We start from the raw sequence: 25487 nt of genomic DNA on the forward strand, positions 1-25487 counted from the left end.
CCCGCTTTAAGCTCTCCGGCTGGAAAGGAGGAGTCAGCTCTACGACTGTGGCAAATTCAGCATGGCCACACAGCCAAGAGAAAGGAAGCGGGCCATGGAATCCCGCCTTTTCTGGATGGAATCAGATTTCCTGTAATGTCCATCCCTAGAATTGCCCCACTCACTCTTTTTAGTTACTCTTGCTGAGTGTGTGCTCAATAAAGGCAAGAGACCAGAGCTGGAATGTGCCAGCCAATGTGCCCAAGCCAGGCACTGCTCGGGCTCTAGTGATGTGAGCAAGATGGGAATTGGGCCACACTACAATCTACTCTCTCAGTTCAATGGTTTATCGTGCTCTCCACCTCCCATCCCTTGATGTGGGAAAGCTTTGGGCAGGGCTCAGATTTGGGTCAAGCATTCAGTGCCCTGACTGCATACTCTCTGCTAGTAATAACATGGCCTCAGCAAGTCCATCCTGCCCCATCCTCCCACCAATTGGTCTCCTCCTCCCCAACAGCTGGTTCTTATCTGTCTCCCTTGTTCCAGCCTCAGGCATGCTTCCCTGGCCTCAGGCTTACACACACATGTTCTCCTGAATGCTCATGGATGAGTTTCAGCCCGGAATTGCTGTCTTCTTCCCATCTGCCCTTTCCCATCCCCAAATGTCTGAGTGTTCCCAATTTGCTACCATATCAAGTCTTCAACTTTCCTTCCTTGCTTTCCAGGCCCACCTCATTTGGGTCCCACTCAGCCTTTCCAGTGTGGACCATGACTTCCCCCAGCCATGAACAGAATGTAAGCGTTTCACAAACCCTCCATGGCCACTCCTTTCTTTGCATTCCTGCACTACCTAAGCTCTGTTCTGGATTTGTACCATTTGCTATACTTTCAGATACATTAGTCTTGAACGCTAGGCCCACATTTTAGACTTCTTTGTTAATCCTCAGCACCCCAGCACTATTTTTTAAAGTATTGGTCTTTTTCTTTTTAGTTTTATACACAAACACACACACACACACACACACGTAATTTATTTTTCTTTTTAGTTTCATATATATATGTATATATACATACATATATATATATGTATGAAAGTTTACAAGAGTAATAAATAACAGAATCATTGTAACCAAAATTACAACTATGGAAGGTAAGGGCATAAACAGTGAAAGTTCATGTTCTGCTCCATCATTTCCAGAAATATGTTCATTAAGCAGTCTACAGCCTAGTACCTAGTAGAGGCTGTATGTTGGGTGCTGGAGAAGGTCAAGTGGTGGTGAGTGGTGCCCCCAGAAAATTGCATCTCTTCAGTGAAAGGATTTTTGTACTTCATTGCAAGAGTCCTTGGTCTTTGTGGGCCTGATTGACACTGGAAATTTTACTCCTAAGGCCCCACACAGCTGGTGACCACTTGCATCTCCAGTACCTGACTGAAGCCACTACAGAAAGCATCTGTCCTGTTTCCAGCCTTTTAAAAAGTAACTCTTGAAGGTGAATATTAAAGGGCATGTTTAATGGGCTTTTCTGAGTTTTTCACAGGTCTGTAGGAAATTGCGGAGAGTCAGTAAAAGGGCCAAGAGGTAGAGATGAGAGGCGTTCGTGAAAATAGGCTTTCTATCTGGTATGATGTTGTGTTCTCTGAGAGGTAATGCACATTACTAATGGTTTTTGTTTTTCTGCCAAGAAAATTCAGTCCCTACTGGGATTTGTTCTAAATGATAGACTAGCCCGCCTGTGCTGCACCCACTGGGGTTAATTCTCTGTCTCGGTCAGCTTTGAAATGTCAGCCTGAACTTTCAGACTTAATTGTTACAGACCCTTTATAACTAAAGCATTCAAAATCTTCAAGCTGTTCCCTCTTGCTATCATAATTGATACTTAGTGGATATTCTCAGGCTTCTTGAATTTTACACATTCAAGAGTCTACAGATGGTGGGTTGAAGGGAAAGAGATATATAGAAAAGGAACACATAACAATGTGTGTGTGTGTGTGTGTGTGTGTGTGTGTGTGTCCTGTAAGCATCTGTTTCCAGTTGCAGTGATGGGGTCCTGGGATCTGCCAATAAAGATGAGCTTTGACAGGTTTGCCTGCCCATAGATTTCTGGGTTCTCCCTTCTCTGGACTCCCAAGGCAGTGTTCTTTAGACATTGCCATTTCTGAACTTCACTGCAAGTATGTGGTTGGCCATTTGAATGGGAGTTGTAAAATGTCATGATGTTCTCCAGCATTCTGTTCTTTCACTATTTTGACAATCTGATGGATGCCCTGGCATTAACTAGGAAGAGGACAATATTATCCCGCCTGAATAACTAATCTCCTAAGAAGTACAAAGCTGAAGGATCTTGGTGCACATGAATCTTATTAAATGTGCTTATAAAATATGTTCTATCCAAATAAGCTTAGCAGCCCCTAAAATAGCCTTTTCTGATCCATGTCTGGAACTTTGGCATGCTTCACAATTCTCTAAGCCAAAATTATTTAGTGAAGTGATGACAGTGTTTTCTGCATATGGGAAAATGAGAAGTGTTGATGTTAAGTCCTCTATTGACTAAGTGCACTCCTTCTCTCCATCTTAGGGGCGACCAGGACCAATCGGAATTCAAGGTCCAACAGGTCCTCAAGGATTTGCCGGCCCTAGTGGTTTATCAGGGTTGAAAGGAGAAAGGGGCTCCCCAGGCCCCCTGGGACCATATGGACCAAAAGGAGATAAGGTAAAAGCACCAAAACGTGATTTTTCTTTGACTGATGAACCACAGGTATGAAGGTGAAAAGTGCTAAATCTCAGTTCTCTTCTTTTATGGAAATAATACTAATCCTGAGTACCTTGGTGCCTGGCTATAGACTATAATAAAAGACAGGCTGTGTGATATGCTGCTAAAGGATCAACCTATTTCTAGAGAGACTCCCATGACAAGCAAGCCATAAAGTGCGTGTATTGGCTACTTGCTAGACACGTGGGCTTGCTGGGGTGGGAATTCACGTGGGTTTTGAGTGTGCCTGGGTCAGAAGTTCAATCAGATGGGCCATAGAGGTTGGGAATCCAAGCAAGGAGCCTGGGAAGCAAGATGTCAAAATGCTTGAAAGCAATCTGGGCCACACATGTAGAGACTGGGAAGCAAGAAAGGAGATTGATCATGTCATGGTAGCTGGCTGAGTTTAGCAGCTTAGTTTATGTTCTTTGCAGATTTTAATCACCTCCTCTTCGCCCCATTGGTAAGGGAGAAACTCCCAGCCTAGGGTTCTGAGTATGGCAGAAGACATGACACCTGATGCTGGACAGAAAAGATTGACAGCAAGTTTGTTAGTCACATATACAGCTCAAGGTAAAAGGACACCACATACCACACAGGCCTCATAGGAGAGGCAGACTTTGTAGTGTCAAAAGGGTGAGGTGCGTCTTGGCTCCTGAGGGAGGATGTGGTTGGCTTGTTTGAATAATTCAGTGGGTCATCAGGGAACTGAAACCTGACTCAGGGACAAGGAGGAACTGTACCTACTGTTTGATAGGGAGGGCCGTTTGCCTAGGAGACTTCATCTAGGGGAGCAGAGTGATGGGGAACTTGTGGTTAAGCCTTTTGAGGCCCTCCCTCCCAGTTTTCCCAGTTTCAAAGCAGCTTGTCTTACTGAGCCATCATTTTAGGTCTTGTACCACATTGCTTAAGATAAAAACTGATCTCAGAACACAGACATGTTTAAGACCTTAGGTAGAGGCAAGGTGACACAGTGTAGAGAGGGAGGTACAAAACACTTCTTAACAACTTAGGCCACGAATCACAGGAACAAACTTACCGAATCTAATGGATAACAGTTGGATTGTCTCTTACGTTCCTCTCCTTACTCTTTTTTTTTTCCTAGGGTCCCATGGGAATTCCTGGCTTTCTTGGCATCAACGGGATTCCGGTGAGTGTGTCCGAAGAGGTATTTTTTTTATTACCACTTCTAGGTTGTGCCTGAGAGCTCGAGCATTTTAGCCTTAGCAACATCCTGTTGCATGCAAGCATACTCTGGTCAAGTGTTGAGATGCATGTGATAAGGTTTGAAGAGAGATGTTCACACACACTTTCCCTGGGATTTAGTTACAGACAGCACTAAATCAGATGGTTGGGACAGGTGCAGGCAGAGGAAACTATCAATATCACATTCAGAGCACATACATACTCATTATAAGAAAATTATGAAGACACATGATATTAGACAGAAAAATACTTAGAGATATCTTGATACAATTTATTCCAGTAATTTGTTCTCTTCTGCCTTATCTCATTGCAGAGTGAATTTCCCTTTAGTTTTTACAAACTGACCATTCCAAAGACCACTTGCAGGCAGCCTCTTCCCTTTATCGAAAGACTTGGTTTTGCCAGAGATAAGTGAGGAATTTGGAGCTTACAGATATCTCTTTTTCTCATTCCTTCCAGTCCAACCCCTTAGGTTCTCCATTTTCACCCTATATCCCTACTTACCTCACCACTGGGGAATCCATGATAACATTTCGCCAGCCTTGAAAATACAGTATTTGCAACTTGCTTCTACCAATTTTTGGTTATGTCTTTTGGTGCATCTCTATATACTACATCTTTAGCCTGAGCTGTGTTTGTCTATAACAGTGCTCTTCAACCTTGTTTAAGAGAGGACCCAAATGTTGTATGGAAGCTCAGAGTACGGATCAGAAAGAAGTAGAGCTTCTTCATTTCAAGAAGGTGTTAAAACCTACTTTTATCCTTTCAGCAGCCTCGAAGGGGTTCTTCTGAACCATATCTAAGCACAGTTTGGCAAATCCTAGACTTGAGAGCTTCTTGTGTGATACTGCATAACCATCTAGTATCAAGGAAGGGGGCTTAAATCTCTTTGTGGCAATCTCTGGGTACTTCTTGGGCACTGGCTAGGTGCTGTTGCTCTACTATGAGGATACAGAAAAAGTTTATGGATCTACCCTCAAAGATACTATCATTTGATCCATTTTCTTTCCAGATCATCACACACGTAGAGTTGGAGGACAGAAGTCTTGATTTCTTGTATTTCTTATATATCAACAATAAGCCACCAGAATTCTGCATTTTATTCAACTGCAGAGTCTGCAAAATGCCCAGAAATGGGCCAGTGGGGAAATAAGAGGGTGGGTTGGCTGTCCATTATAACATCCTCTGGCATTTTCTCCTGGCTGTGTTCCCATCTGCACTTTATCCAGAGCCTCCACTCAGACTGTTTATCTTCTGGGAGCCAGTGGGTGAGGAAAACTAGAGAGCTGGAGATCGCCTCTTCCATTCCTCCTACAGAGCTGGCTTCTACCCGAGATGAGTAGGGGGTTTGAAGCTTGCAGTAATACTGTGTCCTTCATCCTGTAGTCTTTTTCTAATGGGGGCTGGAATGAAGTGAATCCTGTGATGCAGAGGTTGATTCCAATTCTGACCTAGAACATGCCCCAGGGTCCAGCTAGACACTTCTACCTCCAACTCGTGGCCAAGAGAGCCCTAGACTTTGCGAGGATTGATCACTTCTTTTTGGGGCTTCGTTGCTTGAGAGAATGAGTTGCAGGTGTCCAGATTCCTCCAATAGAATGTGCCACTCCTAATAGAAGTCCCCACTCCCTTGGCCTTATTCTTGACCAAAGGTTGTTTGTGTTTTCTTTTGACTAATGATTGCGTTATTTTCAAGCTCCAAGCCTCTCACTCCATGAAATGATTTTCCATTGTTCCTTCTCTCTTTTCCATCTATTTGAGATGTATTTACTGAGCACCTTCTGTTCACCACCTACCTCTCCTAGTCTCTTAGAAGTCCTTGGTGTCTTTTCCATGCACCCTAGCTCCTTATTACATATGGCCCACATTATTTATTAATTGTCTTGTGTGATGGTCTTATCTAGCTTTCTTGAAAGCACAGAATAGGTCTTCTGCTCCATCAGAAGCCTCAGAGACCCCAGGGCTGAATTCACCATGTACTAAGAACACTAGAGGGGTGCCTAGATGGCTCAGTCCATTAAGCATCTGACTTTGGCTCAGGTCATGATCGTGAGTTTGGGCCCCGTGTTGGGCTTTGTGCTGACAGCTCAGAGCCTGAAGCCTACTTGGGATTCTGTGTCTCCCTCACTCTCTCTCTGCCCCTCCCCTCCTTGTGCTCTGTCTCCCGCTCTCTCAAAATAAATAAATACTAAAAACATTTTTAAAAAAGAAATATGTGAGGGACTGACTCCAACCTCTAGTGCCTACAAAAGCAACAGTTCTCAGACTGGCAGGACTCCCTCAGACACAGGAAAACACAGACACCATTGGCCTAGTCAGACTAATTATTTTGCTCTACTTTCAGCAGCTGAAACCAACAGCTTCCCCAACACATCTTACTAAACTGGGTCACTGCACAAATCTGACTCCCCTTTTAATACCAGCAGATCACTAATATATGTGTCACTGGTTTTAGTCCCCAAACTCCGTTTTTGCATCATGTAGATAGTTTTGACATGAGTGAGCAAGTAATCATTGTATGATCATCCCAGTCTGTGCACCAAAGGCCACAGCAACGAATGGGAGAATGAACAAACAAGCATTCATCAAGATAGTCAACATTAGCACAATGTAGACCAGGGGTGGTTTTTAATGATATCACAGCTGTGAGTTAGGGCTGTTGTTACCTACAAGAAATATATGTTTACCAAATGTTTTCAGTTTGGGGGGCACCTGGGTTGCTCAGTTGGTTAGGCCTCCAACTCTTGATCTTGACTCAGGTCATGATCTCATGGTTTGTGGGTTCAAGCCCCACATGGGACTCTGTGCTGACAGCATGGAGCCTGCTCGGGATTATCTCTCTTTCTCTCTCTCTCTCCCTCTCCCTCTCTCCCTCTCCCTCTCTCTCTCCCTCTCTCTCTCTCTCCCTCTCTCTCTCTCTCTCCCTGCCCCTCTTACTGCTCACTCTCTCTCTGTCTCTCAAAAATAAATAAATAAACATCAAATGTTTCAGTTCAAATAAGTTGGGAGCATAAATTTTCAAGTTGTCCTTTGCAATTTATGTTTAGCTTTTTTCATGGAGTTAATCTCAAACATTTCCCTTCCTAAAGACTGGTAAATGAACACATCAGATTTATACCTTCAAAGTGAACACTTACTACTCACTGAAGGGAAATTTTCCCTTTGAAGTCTGAGTTCTGAGGAACATGGCTTTTCTGGATTACAGTGCATCTTCTTATTCTGTGCATTTGGTCCCTTGTGTTTATATAGAACCATGGTTCCCTCCCTCAAAGAGCTACACTCTCAGAGAGTTGGCACACACGTATGTAAAAGCATTAGCTAACATCAGAAAAGGCAAAGTGCCAGAAATGCTGTGGTTCTACTGAGAATTGAGAGGTGGTAGAATATCTCATTTTAATGTTGACGATAACCCTATGAGGTAGTATTATTCATCTCCATTTCACAGATGAGGAAACTGAGGCTCAAGTTGGAGAATAGCAAAGCTGGGATTGGAACACAAACTCAAAGCTGACTCAAAACATTCTGTATCTATCATCTCATGGTATCACTTGGACAGGAAGGGGCTGATAGGTCCAAATCAAATGTCAGAGGCGAATTCTGAAAGGGTTAGCAGGTACCCCTGGAATCTTGCAAGGTAGAAGATACTAGGAATTTATGCAAGAAAACTACAGGAATATTGGGACCCAAATAAAAAAAAATGTGGATACCAAGGGGTAAGAAGCCAGGCAAAGGTTTTGGTGTCAAACAGAACCAAGTCCCCAAGAGTAAGGATGGTCCCCAATGCTGAGCCAGCCTCTTGTCTGGCCTTAACTCATCCCTGTTATCCAGCTGAGAGATAACCCCTAGCAAGGTGGGCTGAGAAATTTTATTTTTTTCTTCAAATTTGTATTTAATTTGTTGTTAGTTAACATATACTGTAATATTGCTTTCGGGAGTAGAATTTAGTGATTCATCATCTACCTGTAACACCCAGTGCTCAACATGACAAGTGCCTTCCTTAATATCTATCACTCATTTAGCCCATCCTGCCCTGAACCTCCCTTCATCAACCCTCAGTTTGTTCTCTATCATACAGAATCTCTTATGCTTTGTTTCCCTTTGTCTTTTTTTCTCTTTCCTTATGTTCATCTGTTTTGTTTCTTAAATTCCACATATGAGTGAAATCTGTTATTTGTCCTTCTCTGACTGACTTATTTCACCCAGCATAATACATTCTAGTTCCATCCATGTTGTTGCAAATGGCAAGATTTCATTCTTTTTGCTGGCCAAGTAATATTTCATTGTATACCCCATCTTCTGTATCCATTCATCAGACAATGGACATTTGGATTCTTTCCATAGTTTGGCTGTTGTTGATCATGGTAGTATAAACATCAGGGTACATGTACCCCTTTGAGTCTGTATTATTTTTATCCTTTAGATAAATACCTAGTAGTGTAATTGCTGGATCATAGGGTAGTTCTATTTTCAACTTTTTGAGGAGCTCCATGCTGTTCAACAGAGTGGCTGCACCAGTTTCCATTCTGGCTGACACATTTTAAAGTGCTGACCAGGATCCCAAGAAGAAATAGACATTTTAACTGAAAGGGTTAATTGAAGAGAGTTGCATGAAGGGGTGTAGGCATGATTCAGGGGAACAACAATGGATTGTAAAGCAGCTAACAAATCACTTTTGCCACCCCTAGGCCCAAGGGGGAAAGAAAGAATGGTAATACTGGAACCCTCTCAGACCTGGACCTGTGGAATAGTGGTTGCTTAACAAGAGCCAAGACTTGTAGAGAAATGTGGCCATTTCCGGAAATATGGCCAGAGAGGGCATGGGGGAAATAAATGACTTCTGCTCTTTCTCCTCCTGTTCCTTGACCTTCTGCTTGTGTCTCCCAGTGGCCAAATAAATACAACTAAGAGACAGAGGGCAAGGAAGCCTAGGTGGTACTGTTCATAAAGGTCAGCCTCCCAAGGCACAGATCTGGGGAAGGTGGAGTGTAGATCTTCAGGGCAAACAAGAATAGCCATTTCATTTGGTAATAAAATGTTGATGACTTAGTAAGCTGTCTCCATTTCCCCAGCACAGCTAAAAATCATCACCTGAGTCTGGGCAGGCACAGATTACAGCAAGTTTATTGCAAAGATAGGTTTATTGCCCATTCTTCTGTTCTTAGCATTCCACGAGTCAAGCCGTCTAGACTCATACTTTTTGTATCAACAGATGGTCTATCTCCTACAACTATAATAACAATGAAAACACATCAAAATTCTATGGAGTAGTTTCTCAATAAGAATTTGACAAAAGCTCATTTCCTCTAATAATTTGAAAAGTTGATTTTTGAATACATGGCATGTTTTCCTCAAATTATTAAATATACATACTTGGCTTTAGAAAGTGCATGTGGGAGGGTAGGAGTCTACCTTTTATTGACCCATCTAGATTTCTCGTGTTCAGGTCATCTCTTTCCTCCATACCCAGCACATAATCCATTTTGGACAGATTCAAAAAAATAGATTCCCTCCAAAAGGCAGACTCTATACACCATGGAAGCTCCACTCTAGAAAAGTATTGAATTCTGATAAATTATGTGATTGCTAATTCCCCGAGAAAACAACAGCCTCATTAGCAAGTATGGAGAAGAAGAGAAAATACATACTGTTCCCTAACTGGAGCAATAGTCTGACGTATGATAATAACAAAATCATACTGGAAGTGTGGTTTTTCCAAGGCTTGCTTATTTTTGATCAAACAGCTTTTAAGAGACATGGTGCCATGGAAACTGCTTCTATTCTGTTGACCAAAAGCCAGCATCATTTCCTAGGCAGAGACATATAAAACCTCCAGGATTTTCCAATACAAAAAGCCATGCCAAGCTACCCAGGCTCCAGTCTTGTTCTGAGGATTCCCAAGGCCTGGCATGATTTCCTGATGGTAGCACTTCCGCTGCCAGCCAGCTGAGCCCTATCTTAGTACATCTTTGTACCCAGGAAAGATGAAGTTGTAGCATCCTGAGTATCTCATCTCTTCAGACTTGATCCCTTTGGTCTCAGCATGGGTTCCATTAGCACATCAATCCTTTGGCAAGGGGTAACACTGAGCTACATATACTGAGTATAAAGGAAAGCTGTAAGAGTGTAGCTCTCATAGAGCTAAGGGAGTGGACAAGGAGCCAGAGTTTGGCAGCATACTTGGTTTCTCTTACTGTGGAGCTTGTCAGAGTAGCTAAGAGTCCTGTGGCTGACTTGATCCCTTCTTTTCTCTTTGAACAGGGCCACCCTGGACAGCCAGGGCCCAGAGGCCCACCTGGTCTGGATGGCTGTAATGGAACTCAAGGAGATGTTGGATATCCAGGCCCCAATGGCTATCCTGGGCTTCTCGGACCACCCGTACGTTGCCAGATCTTTGTACATTATTTCAAATGGCTTCTTTTGCCTCCAAGTGTGCCCCTTTCCTGCTTTTATGGAAATGTTTTTAAGCATCTGTAGGGTAACCATTGCAGCCCCTTGCCCAATGCAGGAGTCTATGCTGGCAGCACAACATTAAAAAGTCTGAAGAAGAGTATCAGTTGCAGGGGGTGTACACATGCTCCACTACTTAAAGTTTGCTTTTTTTTTTTTTTATGATCCTTTTAGAGTTGGCAAGATTGCTAAAAGACTGTAGTAAATTTCAGAGCAAAGTACACACTTGGGCTATTTGACATATTCCCACATCAGATGACATTGGAAAATCTAGTACTTGGAGGGCTTACATGGGATCATGGAAGCTCTAATAATGACGCAAAGGGTTTGGCAAGCTTGGTGTAGACCAATGATTCTTAACCAGGGGTGATTCCCCACCCCAAGGAACATTATCTAGTTATTATTGACATTTTGGGTCGTCCCAGCTGGGGATATTCTGCTAGCACAGGACAGCTACCCCCAGCGTCAAGTAATCATCTGTCTCAAAGTGTCAATAGTGAGAAATAATTGAGAAATTCCACTCTACACTGACACAGTTCCCCCCACCCCAATACACCCTCATAACCCTTGGTTCTGGGATTGAGAAGGCATTTATTAGATCTTGATGTTACCACTTTTATTTAATTCTAGTCATCCAGATAGGGCTCAAATTTTGGATCTAAAGGATCTCTAATAGATCTCATGCCCTCGTAAGGCTGCTTTTATAAGTGACTGGAAAGAGAAAAATAACACATTCAAGTCCATCATCAACTTTACTTGAAATAATCTAAGCAACCAAGGGTACTGATGTGATATATTTAGATAGAAATTATGCTGTTAGACAGATTCCATAACTACATGAATTAATTGGCATCTTTCAGTATGTCTTATTCCAATGTTATCTCATGTTCTTTTTTGTTATTAAAGTATAATTTATATATAACATTATATTAGTTTCAGGTGTACAACATAATGACTTGATATTTGTTTGTATACATTACAAAATGATCATCACAGTAAGTCTAGTTACCAGCTTTCACCATACAGAGTGACAAAAATTTTTTGTGACATCCCCATGACTTACTTATCTTGTAACTGGAAGTTTTTATCTATTGATCTCCTTCATCCATTTTGCCTATCCCCTTACAAATCTCCCCTCTGCAATCACCAATCTGTTCTCTGTATCTGAGATTTGTTTTGTTTGTTTGGTTTTGGTTTTGGTTCCACACACAAGTGTAATCATATGGTATTTGTCTTTCTCTGTCTGACATACTTTACTTAGCATAGTATCCTCAAGGTCCATCTATGTTGTTGTAAATGGCAAAATTTCATTCTTTTTTATGACCGAATAGTATTCCATTGTGTGTGTTTGTGTCTGTGTATCACAACTTCTTTATCCATTCATCCATTGATGGACACTTAAGTTACTTCCATACCTGGGTATTTATACCAAGAAAACAAAATACTAATTCAAAAAGGTATATGCACCCTATGTTCAGTGAAGCATTATTTAATTAGTATTTTATTGGAAAAACAGCACCATTGCCTTCAGTGACCAAGTTGTGGGTGTGGGTATACGTGTAAGAAAGTGAGACAGACAAAGCACAAGCCTCAGATTGGCATAAAGGACCTTGACATCTAAAGACCAAACCAACATATAGTGGGGGTGGGGGGTGGAGAAACATGTATTACCAACATAGTATGAGCTGTTTGAGTCACAAAAGCCTCCAAACACTGCCATGATAACAGAAGACTAAATCACATCTGTATTAAGAGACTGGAAATCCAGCAAAGTAAGTAAATGCTGCCCCCAAGAGGGAGAAAAGAAATATTGAGATAATAAACATCCCCTGACAGCCAAAAGGACAAGGTTAAAACCTAATCCTGTCCCTAAGCCTCCCCTTAAGCCTAAATAGGAACTTGGGCTTATATTTTACTAAGCTGAACCTTAATCACCATGCTGAAACTCCAGTGGCTATTCTTTCAAGTTTCTTTAAGGAAAGTAGTTTCTGTAAGAATAAGGAGAAACAGAAAATGTTAGGAAGGAAGCTGGTTTGTTTTTCCGGGACCGTATTGTTTTTCTATCACACCTGTGATCCTTGAGCTCAAGGGATACATAATTCAGGCACCTCTTAATCCGCAGAGTTTAGTCCTACCCCCAATACTAATTGGGAAGTCTCCTGACTTCCCCTTAGCTATAGGGATATTGATTTTCCCCAGGAGGGCAACATTTAACAGACATTAGCCAGCGTCTGCCAGTGAGACAGTAAAAAGCCTGTTTGACAGACATGTTGGGTATACTTTGAAGGGTTTTCCATGTTAACAGTGAGGCACACCAGTCTATTAGATGGGTGTTGAAGCTGAGGTCGTATGACAGAAGCACAGAATGGGGATGATTTTGTAGATCTGTCTTAAACCAGAGGGCTGCAAACTGTCCCATGTGGCCTTTGGCCTGTGGCTTGGGTGTACAGTTTTAAAAGTGTGTGCAGAAAAAGAGAAGAAAATATAAGGCAGAGTCCTGATACATCCCACACAGTCTAAATTACTTACTATCTGGCTCTTTACAGAAGTTCTTCAACCCCTGTCCTAGACAAAAGCCCTGTCGGTGACATATCTGTGAGGGGTGGAGCAGATCAGCTATAAGCTTATGAATCACATGTACATTATATGTCGACATTCAGATCAGTGTTCTGAATAGAGTCAAAGTCTCCTACTTTCTAATCCCTTTATAGTCTTCAGACTTGGGAGTTGGGGAAGCAGGCATACAGCTTTGAGACACAACACCTGTTTGGGAGATAATACTTTTTGTCCCTTAGCACAGCCAATTCTGCCATAGAATAAACCACATAATTTTACACTCTTGCTGTTGCATCTCCTATGTGATCAGATCATACCATTAGCAAAGTTGTGTATGTCTTTGTGTGCATTTCTTCACAAGTTTTTCTTATTTTACTCAGGGGTTTCCTGGTCAGAAAGGCTCTAAAGGTGAACCTGTCCTTGCCCAAGGTAGTTTCAAAGGAATAAAGGTAAGAGCCTCTAAGTTAGACAGCTAAGTAGGCTGGCTCTAAGCTGAGCTCCCTGGGATTGGGCCCCACCTCCAATAAAAACATTTCCAGAACTAGCATCTGTGTCTCTATTTAAGGAGCAGACCAAGCTAGATTTAAAAGGGATCTGGAGCTTTTTGTGGTGGAAACACTGACAGAAATGTTTGCAACCATACTGTCAAAGAGATTTGCTTTGTAAGATCTAGACCAAAAATAGGAGACAGATCAGCAAACAAATGGTTTGCATGGGTATCATTTTCTTTGACAATCCAAGACATTTCCTGGAGGCAGATACCTTTTCTCTACTCTACAATCCTTGATGTCTGCATACCTTAGTATGAAGCCATGTATGTCTCTGCCCATCTCAGCATGGCCACCAGCCCAGGATCCCAGCCCACCCTGTTCTGTACCTGCACACCAGCCCATTGCCCTAGTTGTGCCCCTGGCTATCTGCAAAAATTGCCCATCAACTCTACAACTGGCTGGAAAATTTTCATCTCTTCCTAGAATTGACAAGAACCTTCTGTATTCTTGTGACTGTACTCTTGATATATGTTACCTGGTATCCTGTGGGCCCCTCAGTAAAGTCTGGTGCCAAATGATTGACCCTATTCCCTTGCAGAGTGGGAGGTGAGCTCTTCATTTCCCTGGTAGCAGATGGTATCTATATGCCCAGCATCTGGAGGGAAGATGAACACATATTCACACAGCTGAAGATGGCACCTTCCTGTCTTCCACCCGTGTACAGAACCAGGAACATTGGAAATCACTTTGGAAGGCAGTGATTGGGGTGGGTGGCTGAGAACTGGAGAAGGCACAGGATCTGGGCTCTTGGCTTAGATTCCATAGCAGAAGATAGAATGGTAGACCTGGAAAGGAACCCATGATTGTCAGATTCATGTTGCTCATTTTACAGATAGAAAAACTGAGATACACTGAGCCTGTGTGACTTGCTCAGACTCACATAGCCAGTTTACCAAAGCACTAAAAACTCAGGAAGTGCTCTTTCTATGCTGCAGAGAGCTGATTTTTGACTGTAAGCCAAATGGGGTAAGACTAGCAGGTGTCAAAATATGGCCATTGTCATAGCAAACACTGATTAAATGGTTTTGCCAAAAACCAAAGAGACCCTGGACCCAGTGGAACACAGCAATTTCCACAAGATGGTTATATTACAGATTCATACAGTGACTTAAGATGCTGCAAAGTAATTAAAACGTAATCAGAGACTGTATGCTCTGCTGATTCTCCCTTGAAATGTCTGATTTGCATTGTATACATATGGACACGGATTCTCTGGGGACACAGGCACACGGGAAGGTAGCTTTGCTTTCTTCCAAAAAGAGCAGGAAAATCATCAGCCCACAGAAGCCGTTTCTAATTGATAAGTTCCTAGCAAAGGTGAAAATTAATTAATCCAAGTAAAATATGAAACCCTGTTCAACCAAGGCTATAATATTTGTTCTAGAGTCTGGATTTTTCTTAGGAAAAAAACCTAAGTGGCTGAAAATGTCCAATTCATGCATTATTTAAAACACAAGACCTTGGCAGAGGAGGCCCAAGCATCAGCAGTGTGTGTTTCTGCCCGTGAAGCATGGGTCTGTTATCTATGAAATAATACCACAGGTTTAATGAATCTCTTCAGTGTCTTGCCTTTGTCTGTTTTTCAGGGGGAACCTGGACTTCCTGGACTGGATGGAATAACTGTAAGTTGTTGAGTCAACAGCTACTGCTGGTCCCTTTGCATTCTTTATGGTATTCAAAGGTCTTTGTAGCCATTCTTAAGAAAAGTCCACACAGTTGAGATGGAACGGGTCACACTGTTGACATTTTCCTTTCCAAGTGAGAATGTTCTGATAGGGTAGACCATCCCCCTCAAGTTACACAACAGGCAGGCTTTCAACCCTTTAGGCCAAGGACCCACAAACTCCCTGGGATGTGTTAGGAAAGAATTTTGCCTTTCATACAGCAAGTGTTTACTCTTTTGTGTGTGTGTCAAGTGCTGTGGGTAAAACAAAAAAAAGTAGAACACTTTTCTTTAGAAGCTATTCCATATAAGGGCGCCTGGGCCGCTCAGTCGGTTAAGCATCCGACTTTGGTTCAGGTCATGATCTTACAGTTCATGAGTTCGAGCCCCATGACAGGCTCTGTGCTAACAGTTCAGAGCCTGGAGCCTGCTTCAGATTGTGTCTCCCTCTCTCTCTGCCCCTCTCCTCCCCTCCACCCCTCACTCATTCTCCGTCTCTCTCTCTCTCTCTCAAAACTAAATAAACATTTAAAAAAATAGAACTATTCCATATAGAAATTCCTTTCAGGGACTCTTAATAATAGGGAGTCCATGAGAAGCTATGAGTTGTATTAATAAGAGCTTCCTACTTCCTTGAATTGCCACATTGTCATTGCTTTCCTTTGAAGTGGCTTGAGAAAAGCCCCTTCTTTCTTCTTTCCTATATCGGGGTTCCTTCCTTTCTCATTTTCATTCCAGAACGAATATTGAGCTCCTGCTAGCAGCAAAGTGCTAGGAGTGATCCTGAGATGGTGCAGACATGGTCTCCACCCATGCCCGACCCTCCCCCCATACACACACCAAGATGTGAAAAACTAGTAAGACTTTGGCATAAGAATTCCACAGCAGCCTTGAGAAAGAGATGCTGTCCACCTAAAGACACATCATGAGAGACTATATCTAAGACAAAGAAGGTAGCCTCTGAGAAGTGTGGGTGATGTTTAGGCTGGCAGGCAATGGGAGGAAGCTTTCTAAACAGAGAGAGCAGTGTGAGAAGAGGTAGGTAGGCAGGAAACAGGATGCAATACAAGCACACATGCAAAACAGAGGTAAGTAAAGACCAGGGGCACACAGATCCCCTAGTGCCAAACAACACTGGCTTAGATGGTGTGTTAATTACATTTGTACAATCACATCCACTGTGTTAGCTGCATAGGTTTACTTAGGGATTCATTTCTCTGCCCACAAAGGTACAGTGTTCGTCTACATACACAGGCATGATAAACACATCACTTAGATTTGGGGAGGATGGTTTGGTGGGTGAATAAGAGATTTGTGGTCAGTAAGGAGACCACAGATTATGATTTTGTTGAGGCAATGTTCTATTTCTTGGGGAACCTCTGAACCCCTACTTTCTCTTGACTTCACTTAGCCCCTCCATCTCTTACATATCACCTTATTACCATCCCCCAGCTTTAATTGGGCCATACATTGCCCCAGGTCATCTTTCTCTTCAGATTTTGTTGTCTGGCTTGTAATATTGTTGTTATTATTTCAGTTCCACGTATTTTGTTTTATCTCTTCTGTATTTGTCTTTGACTCACGGAAATGTGTGTTGTTCAATTTCTGAAAATTTAACAATTTCCCAGCTATCTTTACATGGCTGATTTCTAGTTTGATCTCATGGCACTTAGAGTGAACACTTTGTATGATTTTAACCTTTTAAATCTGTGGATGTTTGTTTCATGGCTCAGCATATGAAACTATCTTGGTGAATGTGCCATATACACTTAATGAGAATATGTGTTCAAGCTGTTTTAGGGTATAGCAATCTAAAAAATATCCATTAGGTTAAGGTAGATGACAATGTTATTTCGATCTTCTGGGTCCTTAATGGTTTTGTTGTTGTTGTTTTGTTTTGTTTTGTTTTGTTTTGTTTTGTTGTGGCTTTTTTGGTCGAGTTCTGTTTATTACTGAGGAAGGGATGTTAAAATTCTCCAGTGATCATTGCAGATTTGTTTATTTCTCCATGCAGTTCTGTCAGATTTTGCTTCATACCTTTTGAAGCAGTGCTATTAGGTGCATATACATCTAAGATTATTATGTGTTCTTGATCAATTGACCTAGGTTATCATTGCAAATTGTCCCTTATTTATCTCTGGTAATATCCTTTGTCCCAAGGTCTACTTTATTTGATATTAATGGAACTGTTTTGTGTTCTTTTTGAGTTTTTGTTTTTACATCACTTTAATATACAATTTTTCAAATATAGAACAAAGTTGAATGAATTTTGCAATGAACACTCATATCATTAATATTTTACTATACTTGCTTTATCCCACTTCGGTCCATCTATCCATCCTTATCCATCCATCAATCCATCTTATTGTTGATGCATTTTTTAGTGAATTGCAGACAATAATACTCTTACCACTAAATACTACAGCATGCCTGTTGTTACCTAGGCTTCAAAATGTGTTTGCAGCTTTGCCTTTTATGTAAAAGTTACATACACTGAAATACACAAATGTTAAACATATATTTCCTGAGTTTTGACAAATACATACTCCTATGTAACCCAAACCCCTCTTAAGGTATAGAATATTCTTATCACCTCAGAGAGTTCCCTTCAGCACCTGCCCAGTCAATCCCTGTCCCCACCCAAAGGAAACCACTGTTCCGATTTCTCTCCATCGTAGTTCAGTTTTTCCCATTCTAGACCTTTACGAAAAAGGAAATTATATAATATGTAGCCTTTGGGAGTCTGGGCTTCTTTCACTTAGCACAATGCTTTTGAGATTTATCCACTTTGTATCATGTATCAGTAAGTTGTTCCTTTTTATGGTGAGTATTTGTTCCACTGTATAGATGCATCACAGTTATTTATCAGTCCTTATATCAATGGACACCTGGGATATTTCCAATTTTTTTACTACTATAAATACAGTTGCTGTGAACATTCTTGTGGACACATACTTCCAATTTTCTCGAAAAGTTGTCCTCTTTTTGACCTTGGGGTAAAAACTTGTGTCTTCAGGGTCCACAAGGAGCACCCGGATCTCCAGGAGCTGTAGGACTCATGGGACCACCAGGACTGCAAGTAAGACCAACCTAAATCTCCCCATGTGATCACAGTATTCACAGAGATGCTTTCCCCACCAGGCCATGGATTAAATAGAAGCCTATGTAGGCTCTCCGAGTGGAAGAAAGACAACTTCCATTCTTGCAAGATTAAAGGGAAGCATGCTCTTATAAGGAGCTCTTTTGTTGTCTCTACCAGAGTCTTTCTGCCTATTCACTCCGTGCTTCCAAAGCCTCCTACTCTAGCTGAACCTAAACTACGTCATAGGGGCGTATCTGGCACGTCTATTGCCCCCTTCCACTCCCCTCACCCATGACAAACCTTCCCAATTAATTACATGATCGCCACCATCACCCACCCTGAACACAGAAGAAGCTTCAAAATCCTTCTCCACACTGCACCTTGGACAATGCTACCTCCTTGCCTGTCTTCCTGATACCAAACCTGTTTGCCCTCACTGGTATAGAAAGAGCACATAGCCAGTTATCTGTGTGGTTCTGGGAAAGGCCCATTCCCAGATTGTTCTCTCTCCACAGTGTGTGGAAATCTCACCACTGATTACTTTGGTTTAGCTTCACCAAAGGCCATTGTTTTAAATTTCTGGCCATTTGAGAGGAATGATGCATGAGTCTTTACCACCTTAGCATGAATGTGGTTATCTGCTACACTAAAGCCAGAATATACTGTGGGGGGTGGGGCCGCCTGGGTGGCTCAGTTGGTTAAGCATCCAACTTCAGCTCAGATCATGATCTCACAGCTTGTGAGTTCAAGTCCCACATCAGGCTCGGTGCTGACAGCTCAGAGCCCGGACCCTCTTTCAAATTCTGTTTCTGTCTCTCTCTGTCTCACCTCCCCTGCTCACACATTCTCTCTCTCTTTCTTTCTCTCTCTCTCTAATATAAACTTTTTTTTTTTAAAGAATATACTGTGGAGGACTCATCTCCAGTGACTCTCAACAAACCTCAGCTCTTTTTACTGAAACTAACAAGTGCTCTTTCCTTCCGTTTTTTAATATAGGGTCCTCCAGGTCCCCCCGGTTTCCCTGGTCCTGATGTAAGTATATTTTGTCTTCAGGCATTTGGCCTCCTACCATTAAGAACTCTAGTTTCTCCAGAGATTTTCTAGTTTGGTTAAACACACTTTCTGGTTAAAAAAAAAAAAAAAAAAAAAGACTGCATTCCAATTTAAGTTCGTAGAGCTTGTTTAGTAATTGATTTTGTTTTTCCTCCCTGCAACCCTGTGCCCCAGGGGAATATGGGGTTAGGTTTCCAAGGAGAGAAAGGAGTCAAGGTAAATAGATTTTGGAAAATACAATGTGCATTCCATATGCTCCAAGAAACATCTCTGGCTGCACACATGTGCCTGCTTGTGTTTTAAGGGGATTTGGACCTTTGCCTTGGGAAATGAGCATTTCCCACTCCATGGGGATTTCCCACGGATCCTCTGGTGGGATCCGTCAGGGGCTGCATGTGCACAGGCCACACGTAGGTTCCTGTGGTCTTTTTCCTTCAAAATATTGTAGTCTTCCTGCTTCCTACCTGTGAAGTGTGTATATCTTACAAACATACTCTCTTGAAATAGATTCCATCTTCCTTCCACCTGGGTATTTCCCTGGTAATTTGTATATCGTGTCACCTTCTCTTTTCTTTGCTTTGCTTTCCCCCTTCCTGCCATCCTTCCTCTTGCTTCTCCTTTCTCTCCTCCTGTCTCTCTTTCTACCCCCTCTGCCTCTCCTCCTTAACCTTTCTTTCACCATTCTCTTCTATTCTCCTTCCCTCATTCACCTGTTTCCTCCTGCACAAACTGGACAGTGATTTGGGAGCCTTGAAGGAGACCGGGAGTTTGTCCTCTCCACCGTTCATGGCTGCCTCTTATAGATCTCACTGCCTTCAAAGAGCAAAACCAGCCTCCCGCGTTCCAACAGAGACTTCAGTGCCTCTGTTTGTGCTCTTGGCAAGGACTGGGCCAGTTATAGTCCGACCATCATTGCCGAGAGGTGGCCGTTCACCTTGCTCAAAACCCTTTTTTGCTCTCTTCTAATGCATGACCATGGCAACCATGAACTTGGGGTTTCCTTTCATCCATCTTGCTTCTTCCCTCTGCAGAGCTGGTACAAAATGCCTTTGGTCAGCCTTATAATTCATCCCACCCTTTGGCACTGATAGTTTTGTTGCCTCACTGATGCAAAGGTGAGGGTAAAGAGGCCAAAGTCATGGACAGTTTATTTGTCAATTATATCCAGAGGACAAACCTAGCCTCTGAAGTGGTCTGTGTGGTTTCTGCTTTGCTTAACATTCCCTTTGATCTCGCAGGGGGATGTTGGCCTCCCAGGCCCTGCAGGACCCCCACCATCTACTGGAGAATTGGAATTTATGGGCTTTCCCAAAGGGAAGAAAGGATCCAAGGTAGTGAATATTTAAGCCCAGGAAATGCTAATAACCCTTTTCCTATTAATACCAAAGTTCAACTCTAATAACCAGACTGTATTGGAAGGATAGAGGGTTCTGGGTAATGCTTTTTTGTTTGGAAGTGAGGGTAATGCATTGTTTGTTTTTTTTGCTCCTCACGAAAAGGTCTCTAAAATGTCTGTGTGTTGTTGTGTAGATATGAGTGGACCTGGGCTTCTGAGTATTTATTTAAGTCCTATTTTCTGTGTTTTGCTTTTTCAAATTCAATGATCAAGATGCTGAATAACTTAAAACAAACATTAAATAATTGTTTTTTTTTTCCTCCTAACTCCCAACCCTCTCATTACTTATGTTGTCCCCATAGCACTGTGACTGAACACATAGGGTATAAATGGTTGCTTTTAAGTTATCTTTTTAAAGAAGTTATTTGCCCTCAAAACAAGTGGTAGTAGATGCCCTAATTCACCTTATATGAACTACCAAGGCTGAAGCTGTTAGATCTGTTTAATTGAGATATATTATAATCTCTATTTTGATGTGAGTGAATGTGTAATATTTGAATGCCTGTATGCTGTTAAGGTATGCACATATCTTCCAGTAACCTGCATTTCCTTCCTTCTTGGGGTTTCCTTAAGTTTTGTAACTCTGTTCTGTGGTCAAGGGACCCAGGCAGGGGAAGGTGGTTACTCCCATTTCCTTAATTTTGCCTTTGAGAAAGCAACAGCTCCAAGCCCTTTTCAGGTTTACAGAAAGGTATCATTAATTTGGGAACAGTTTGGGAACATATGAAAGATTGCCTGCCTCCCTGATCGTTCACAAACCTTAGGGAGCCCTTCCATGGCACAAATAGGTAAATTAGCATATAAGGGAAAGACAAATTAGAGTGTTATGGGTCCCCATCCAAACTGTTAATTGTTACTGTTTTCCCCAAACCATTGATTTCTTTGCAACCTATAATTTGCAACAGGAAGTTACACTGAACAGCTTCTTCCACTAGGAAAATAACAGATGATCGTCTTTTCTGTCTTCCAATTAGCCTCAACATTTGAGATTCTGTTTTAGACAGTTTCCATTCCCTGCCTTGGACCTTGGTCCTTTGCACACCAGTCTATCCCTAAGCTGATATCCTGCTGCAGTTATTAGTTGGAGATCCTGGGGAATTTACACCACTTGATACCCCATTGGTTCCCCACTGCCCAGCCAGAGTAGCTCAAGGAAGCCATGTCCTTTGTGTTCACTGTTTCCTGCTGCTACTCGCTAATCTCTGGTTGTTTTCCCAGGGTGAGCCAGGGCTTCCAGGTTTACCAGGAATAAGTGGCCCTCCAGGTCTCCCGGTAAGTCTCCCCGTTTGGTCAACATGTATTCAAGGACCTGATTGGACAAGACCTATAGCAATAGAAGGCTAACAGGAAGACTTCTTCCTATGGTTACTGTAGACAATTCTATCATCTTCATTATTAGAAGGCATTTAAGGAAATGTTCTTGTTTCTCAAATCCAAGGAGACATTAGCATGGTTCTTCATGAAGCCATATATCTTAACAGTTATTAGCTCAAACTCTAGAGTTAAAACAGACCTAGGCTTGACTTTTGATTTCACCAGTTTCTAGCTATGTTTACTTGGACAAGTTTCGTAACTTTTTTGAGTTCCAGTTTCCCTCAAAAGGGGGCGGGGGGGTGATGGTAATGGTGCGGTTATGAAGATTAAGAGAATAATATGCATGAAAAGGGCTGAGTACATGGCTGGCACTTATCAACTGTTCAGTAAATGGTAGTTAATCTTAGTACTTCACTCCACTTCTTCACTCCACTATCTGCTCTTGTACCTTAGAGTCTTTCACTCAACTTATACTTTGTGAGGGGCCATATGTGCCAGGCATTCTGCTAGACAACAGTAAATAACAGCAAATAAGTAAAAGTCCTTGTCCTTGAGGAGAGTACATTCTAATGCGGGAGTGAGGGAGGATACAGACACTAAATAAGGAAACAAATTCATCAAGAACAAGTTCTTTTTTTGTTTGTTTGTTTATTTCTAGGAGAGAGAGAGAGACAGCGTGAGTAGGGGAGGGTCAGAAAGAGAGAGTCACAGACTCCGAAACAGGCTCCAGGCTCTGAGCTGGCAGTCAGCACAGAGCCCAACGCGGGGCTCGAACCCGCAAACCACAAGATCATGACCTGAGCGAAAGTCGGACGCTTAACCGACTAAGCCACCCGGGCACCCCAAGAACAAGTTCTTATAGTAGCAAGTGATAAATAGAAGAAGATAATAAAAAAGGGTAAAGTGATGGAACATGGATTGAGAAAGGGGTGGGCTACTTTGGGCAGAGTGGTCACGAAGGGCCTCTCTCAGGAAGTGTTCATTATGAAGAAGCAAGTCAGAGGAAGATAAGCAAGAGTGTTTTTGGCAAGTGCCAAGACCCTGAGGTTGGCAAAAGCTTACTGCTTGTGAGGAACAACACGAAGAAAGTGAGTGGGTGGAACAGAGAGAGCAAAGGCAAGAACCACGGAGATGGGCAAGAGCCAGATCAAGCCCTTTGTAGGTTGAATGTGGCTTTTATGTTAAATGTAATGGGAAGCCATCAGAAGGTTCTGACTTACATTTCAAAATTTTTTAATGTTTTATTTATTTCTGAGAGAGAGAGAAAGAGAGAGACAGAGAGAGAGAGAGAGAGCAGGGGAGGGTCACAGAAAGAGGGAGACACAGAATCTGAAACAGGCTCCAGGCTCTGAGCTGGCAGTCAGCACAGAGCCCAACGCGGGGCTCAAACCCACGAACCGTGAGATCATGACCTGAGCCGAAGCTGGACGCTCAACAGACTGAGCCACCCAGGTGCCCTAATGACTTACATGTTAAAGAAGATCAGTCTGGCATGGGTGGGGGCAGGGGCATGGAGGATGAGGGGAGGCTGAAGCAGCAAACAGAAGCTACTACACCAGTACGGGGGAAAGACAGTGGTGGTTTACACTAGTATGATAGCAGTGGAAATGGAGAGAAGTAAAAAGTGTAAATGTGTCACTATGGGACATTTTAAACATACACCATGTGGAGAGAATGGCATAATGATCCTCCCTTATACTCATTACCCACCTTCGATATTGAGCGACCTGGCTGATCTGAAGCAAGTAAGAGACACATCATTTCAATAAATGATAAATAAATAATATTTATTCATTTCAATAAATGAAATAAATCATTTCAATAAATACTTCAGTATTTCTATGAGAGAGAAATTTTTTAAAAACATAGTTACAATATCATCATTGCTAATCAATTATCAGTAATTAGTTTATATCAGTTAAGTCGGAATTCAGATTTATGGTTATCTCATAGATACATATTTTTATACTTGTCCTGTTTGAATCAGAATCCAACGAGGCCCACACATCACATTTGGTTGATATGTCTCTTAAATTGTAAGATGTGCTTTGAAGAAGGAGTTGACTAGATGTTTATGGATTGGGTGTAGGGGTCAAGAGGGAAATGGATGAATTCAAGATGACCAGGCCTGCCTCTGCTTGCAAAGTGGGGATAGGTAACTCCAGAGTTCCCCTACAGTTCTTTGAAATGCTTTCGTACTGGCCTGTAGAAGCACAGGGGCACAGAAAATCGTCTGTCCCATGTCCTTGATCTTAATCAGTTCAATGTTTAATGAATCAGAAAGGAAGAGAACCCTGAAGTTAGAGACAGTACACCTAGACTTCAGATCCAGGTCCAGCTCTGGAAGCTTTTCAAGTCTCTGAGCCTCTCTGTATATCTGTAATATGGCAATGGTCATATCTCCTGTTTTGAGGCCCAACTCACAATATATGTGACATTTATTTACAAAATATAAAGCTGTATTGTCCAATATGATAACTACTAACCAGATGTGGCCACCGAGCCTGAAATGTGGCTTGTCTGAAATGAGATATACTGTAATTGTAAAGAACCCGTGGATTTCAGACACTAGGTATGACAAAAATGGTCTAAAATATCTCATTAATGGGGTGCCTGGTGGCTCAGTCACTTAAGTGTCTGACTCTCAATATCAGCCCAGGTTTTGATCTCAGGGTTTTAAGTTCAAGCCCCATGTTGGGCTCCACACTGGACGTGGAGCCCACTTTAAAACAATAATAAAAATGTCTTATTAATAATTTTTACTTCAATGTTAACATGACAATATTTATGATATATTTAGTTATAAAATGTTATTAAAATTAATCTCACCAATTTCTTTTGTTTTTATAATGTAGCTACTAGAAAATTTAGAATAATGTAATAGCTCACATATTTTTTAAAATTTTTTAACGTTTATTCATTTTTGAGAGACAGAGAGACAGACTGTGAGCGGGGGAGGGGCAGAGAGCAAGGGAGACACAGAATCTGAAGCAGGCTCCGGGCTCCGAGCTGTCAGCACAGAGCCTGAGGTAGAGCTCATACTCACGAACCATGAGATCCTATGACCTGAGCCAAAGTTGAACACTTACCGGACTGAGCTACCCAGGCACCCCAGAAACTCACATATTTCTATTGGACAGCATAAATACAAAATACTTTGCCAGTGGGTTGGGAAATAAGGTTTTGTACTTTCCTTTGTAAGCATTGCACATAGACTCTAGTCACCTCACATCATCCCCAAGAGGTAAGCAAAATGGTATGTGTTTATCTCCTCTACTGAAAAGGAAGCCATAGCTTGAATGGATGAAGAGGCATGTCCAGAGTCACACAGAAAGTCATTAGCAGAGCTGAGACTGGAATCCAGGTTTCTCAAAAGCTAGCCAATTCATACTGCCTTTATCATACTGCCCCCTACAGTCTAGTTCATTCTTCTCATGGTGGTGCTGCTGTTCTTGGTTTCTCTGGCTCATGCTCCCTCCCTCCCAGTCT

At 42.1% G+C, this 25487-nt stretch overlaps 1 protein-coding gene across 1 annotated transcript in view; it reads left to right on the top strand.

Annotated features, from left to right (window-relative positions):
• The first annotated feature begins 747 nt into the window (after positions 1 to 747).
• LOC120232682 (collagen alpha-6(IV) chain-like) overlaps positions 748 to 25487 on the top strand; it is a 69184-nt gene continuing 44444 nt past the window's right edge. The window contains exons 1-11 of the mRNA XM_039233538.1: positions 748 to 774; positions 2557 to 2691; positions 3836 to 3880; positions 10195 to 10311; positions 13320 to 13388; positions 15077 to 15112; positions 18170 to 18232; positions 19232 to 19267; positions 19463 to 19504; positions 20527 to 20619; positions 21903 to 21956. Coding sequence (XP_039089469.1) covers positions 748 to 774; positions 2557 to 2691; positions 3836 to 3880; positions 10195 to 10311; positions 13320 to 13388; positions 15077 to 15112; positions 18170 to 18232; positions 19232 to 19267; positions 19463 to 19504; positions 20527 to 20619; positions 21903 to 21956 — 717 coding nt within the window. The remainder of the gene's footprint in view (positions 775 to 2556; positions 2692 to 3835; positions 3881 to 10194; positions 10312 to 13319; positions 13389 to 15076; positions 15113 to 18169; positions 18233 to 19231; positions 19268 to 19462; positions 19505 to 20526; positions 20620 to 21902; positions 21957 to 25487) is intronic.

Source organism: Hyaena hyaena, unplaced genomic scaffold (genome assembly GCF_003009895.1).
Source record: "Hyaena hyaena isolate Hyena2069 unplaced genomic scaffold, ASM300989v1 scaffold_77, whole genome shotgun sequence".
In the NCBI taxonomy this organism is placed as follows: domain Eukaryota; kingdom Metazoa; phylum Chordata; class Mammalia; order Carnivora; family Hyaenidae; genus Hyaena; species Hyaena hyaena.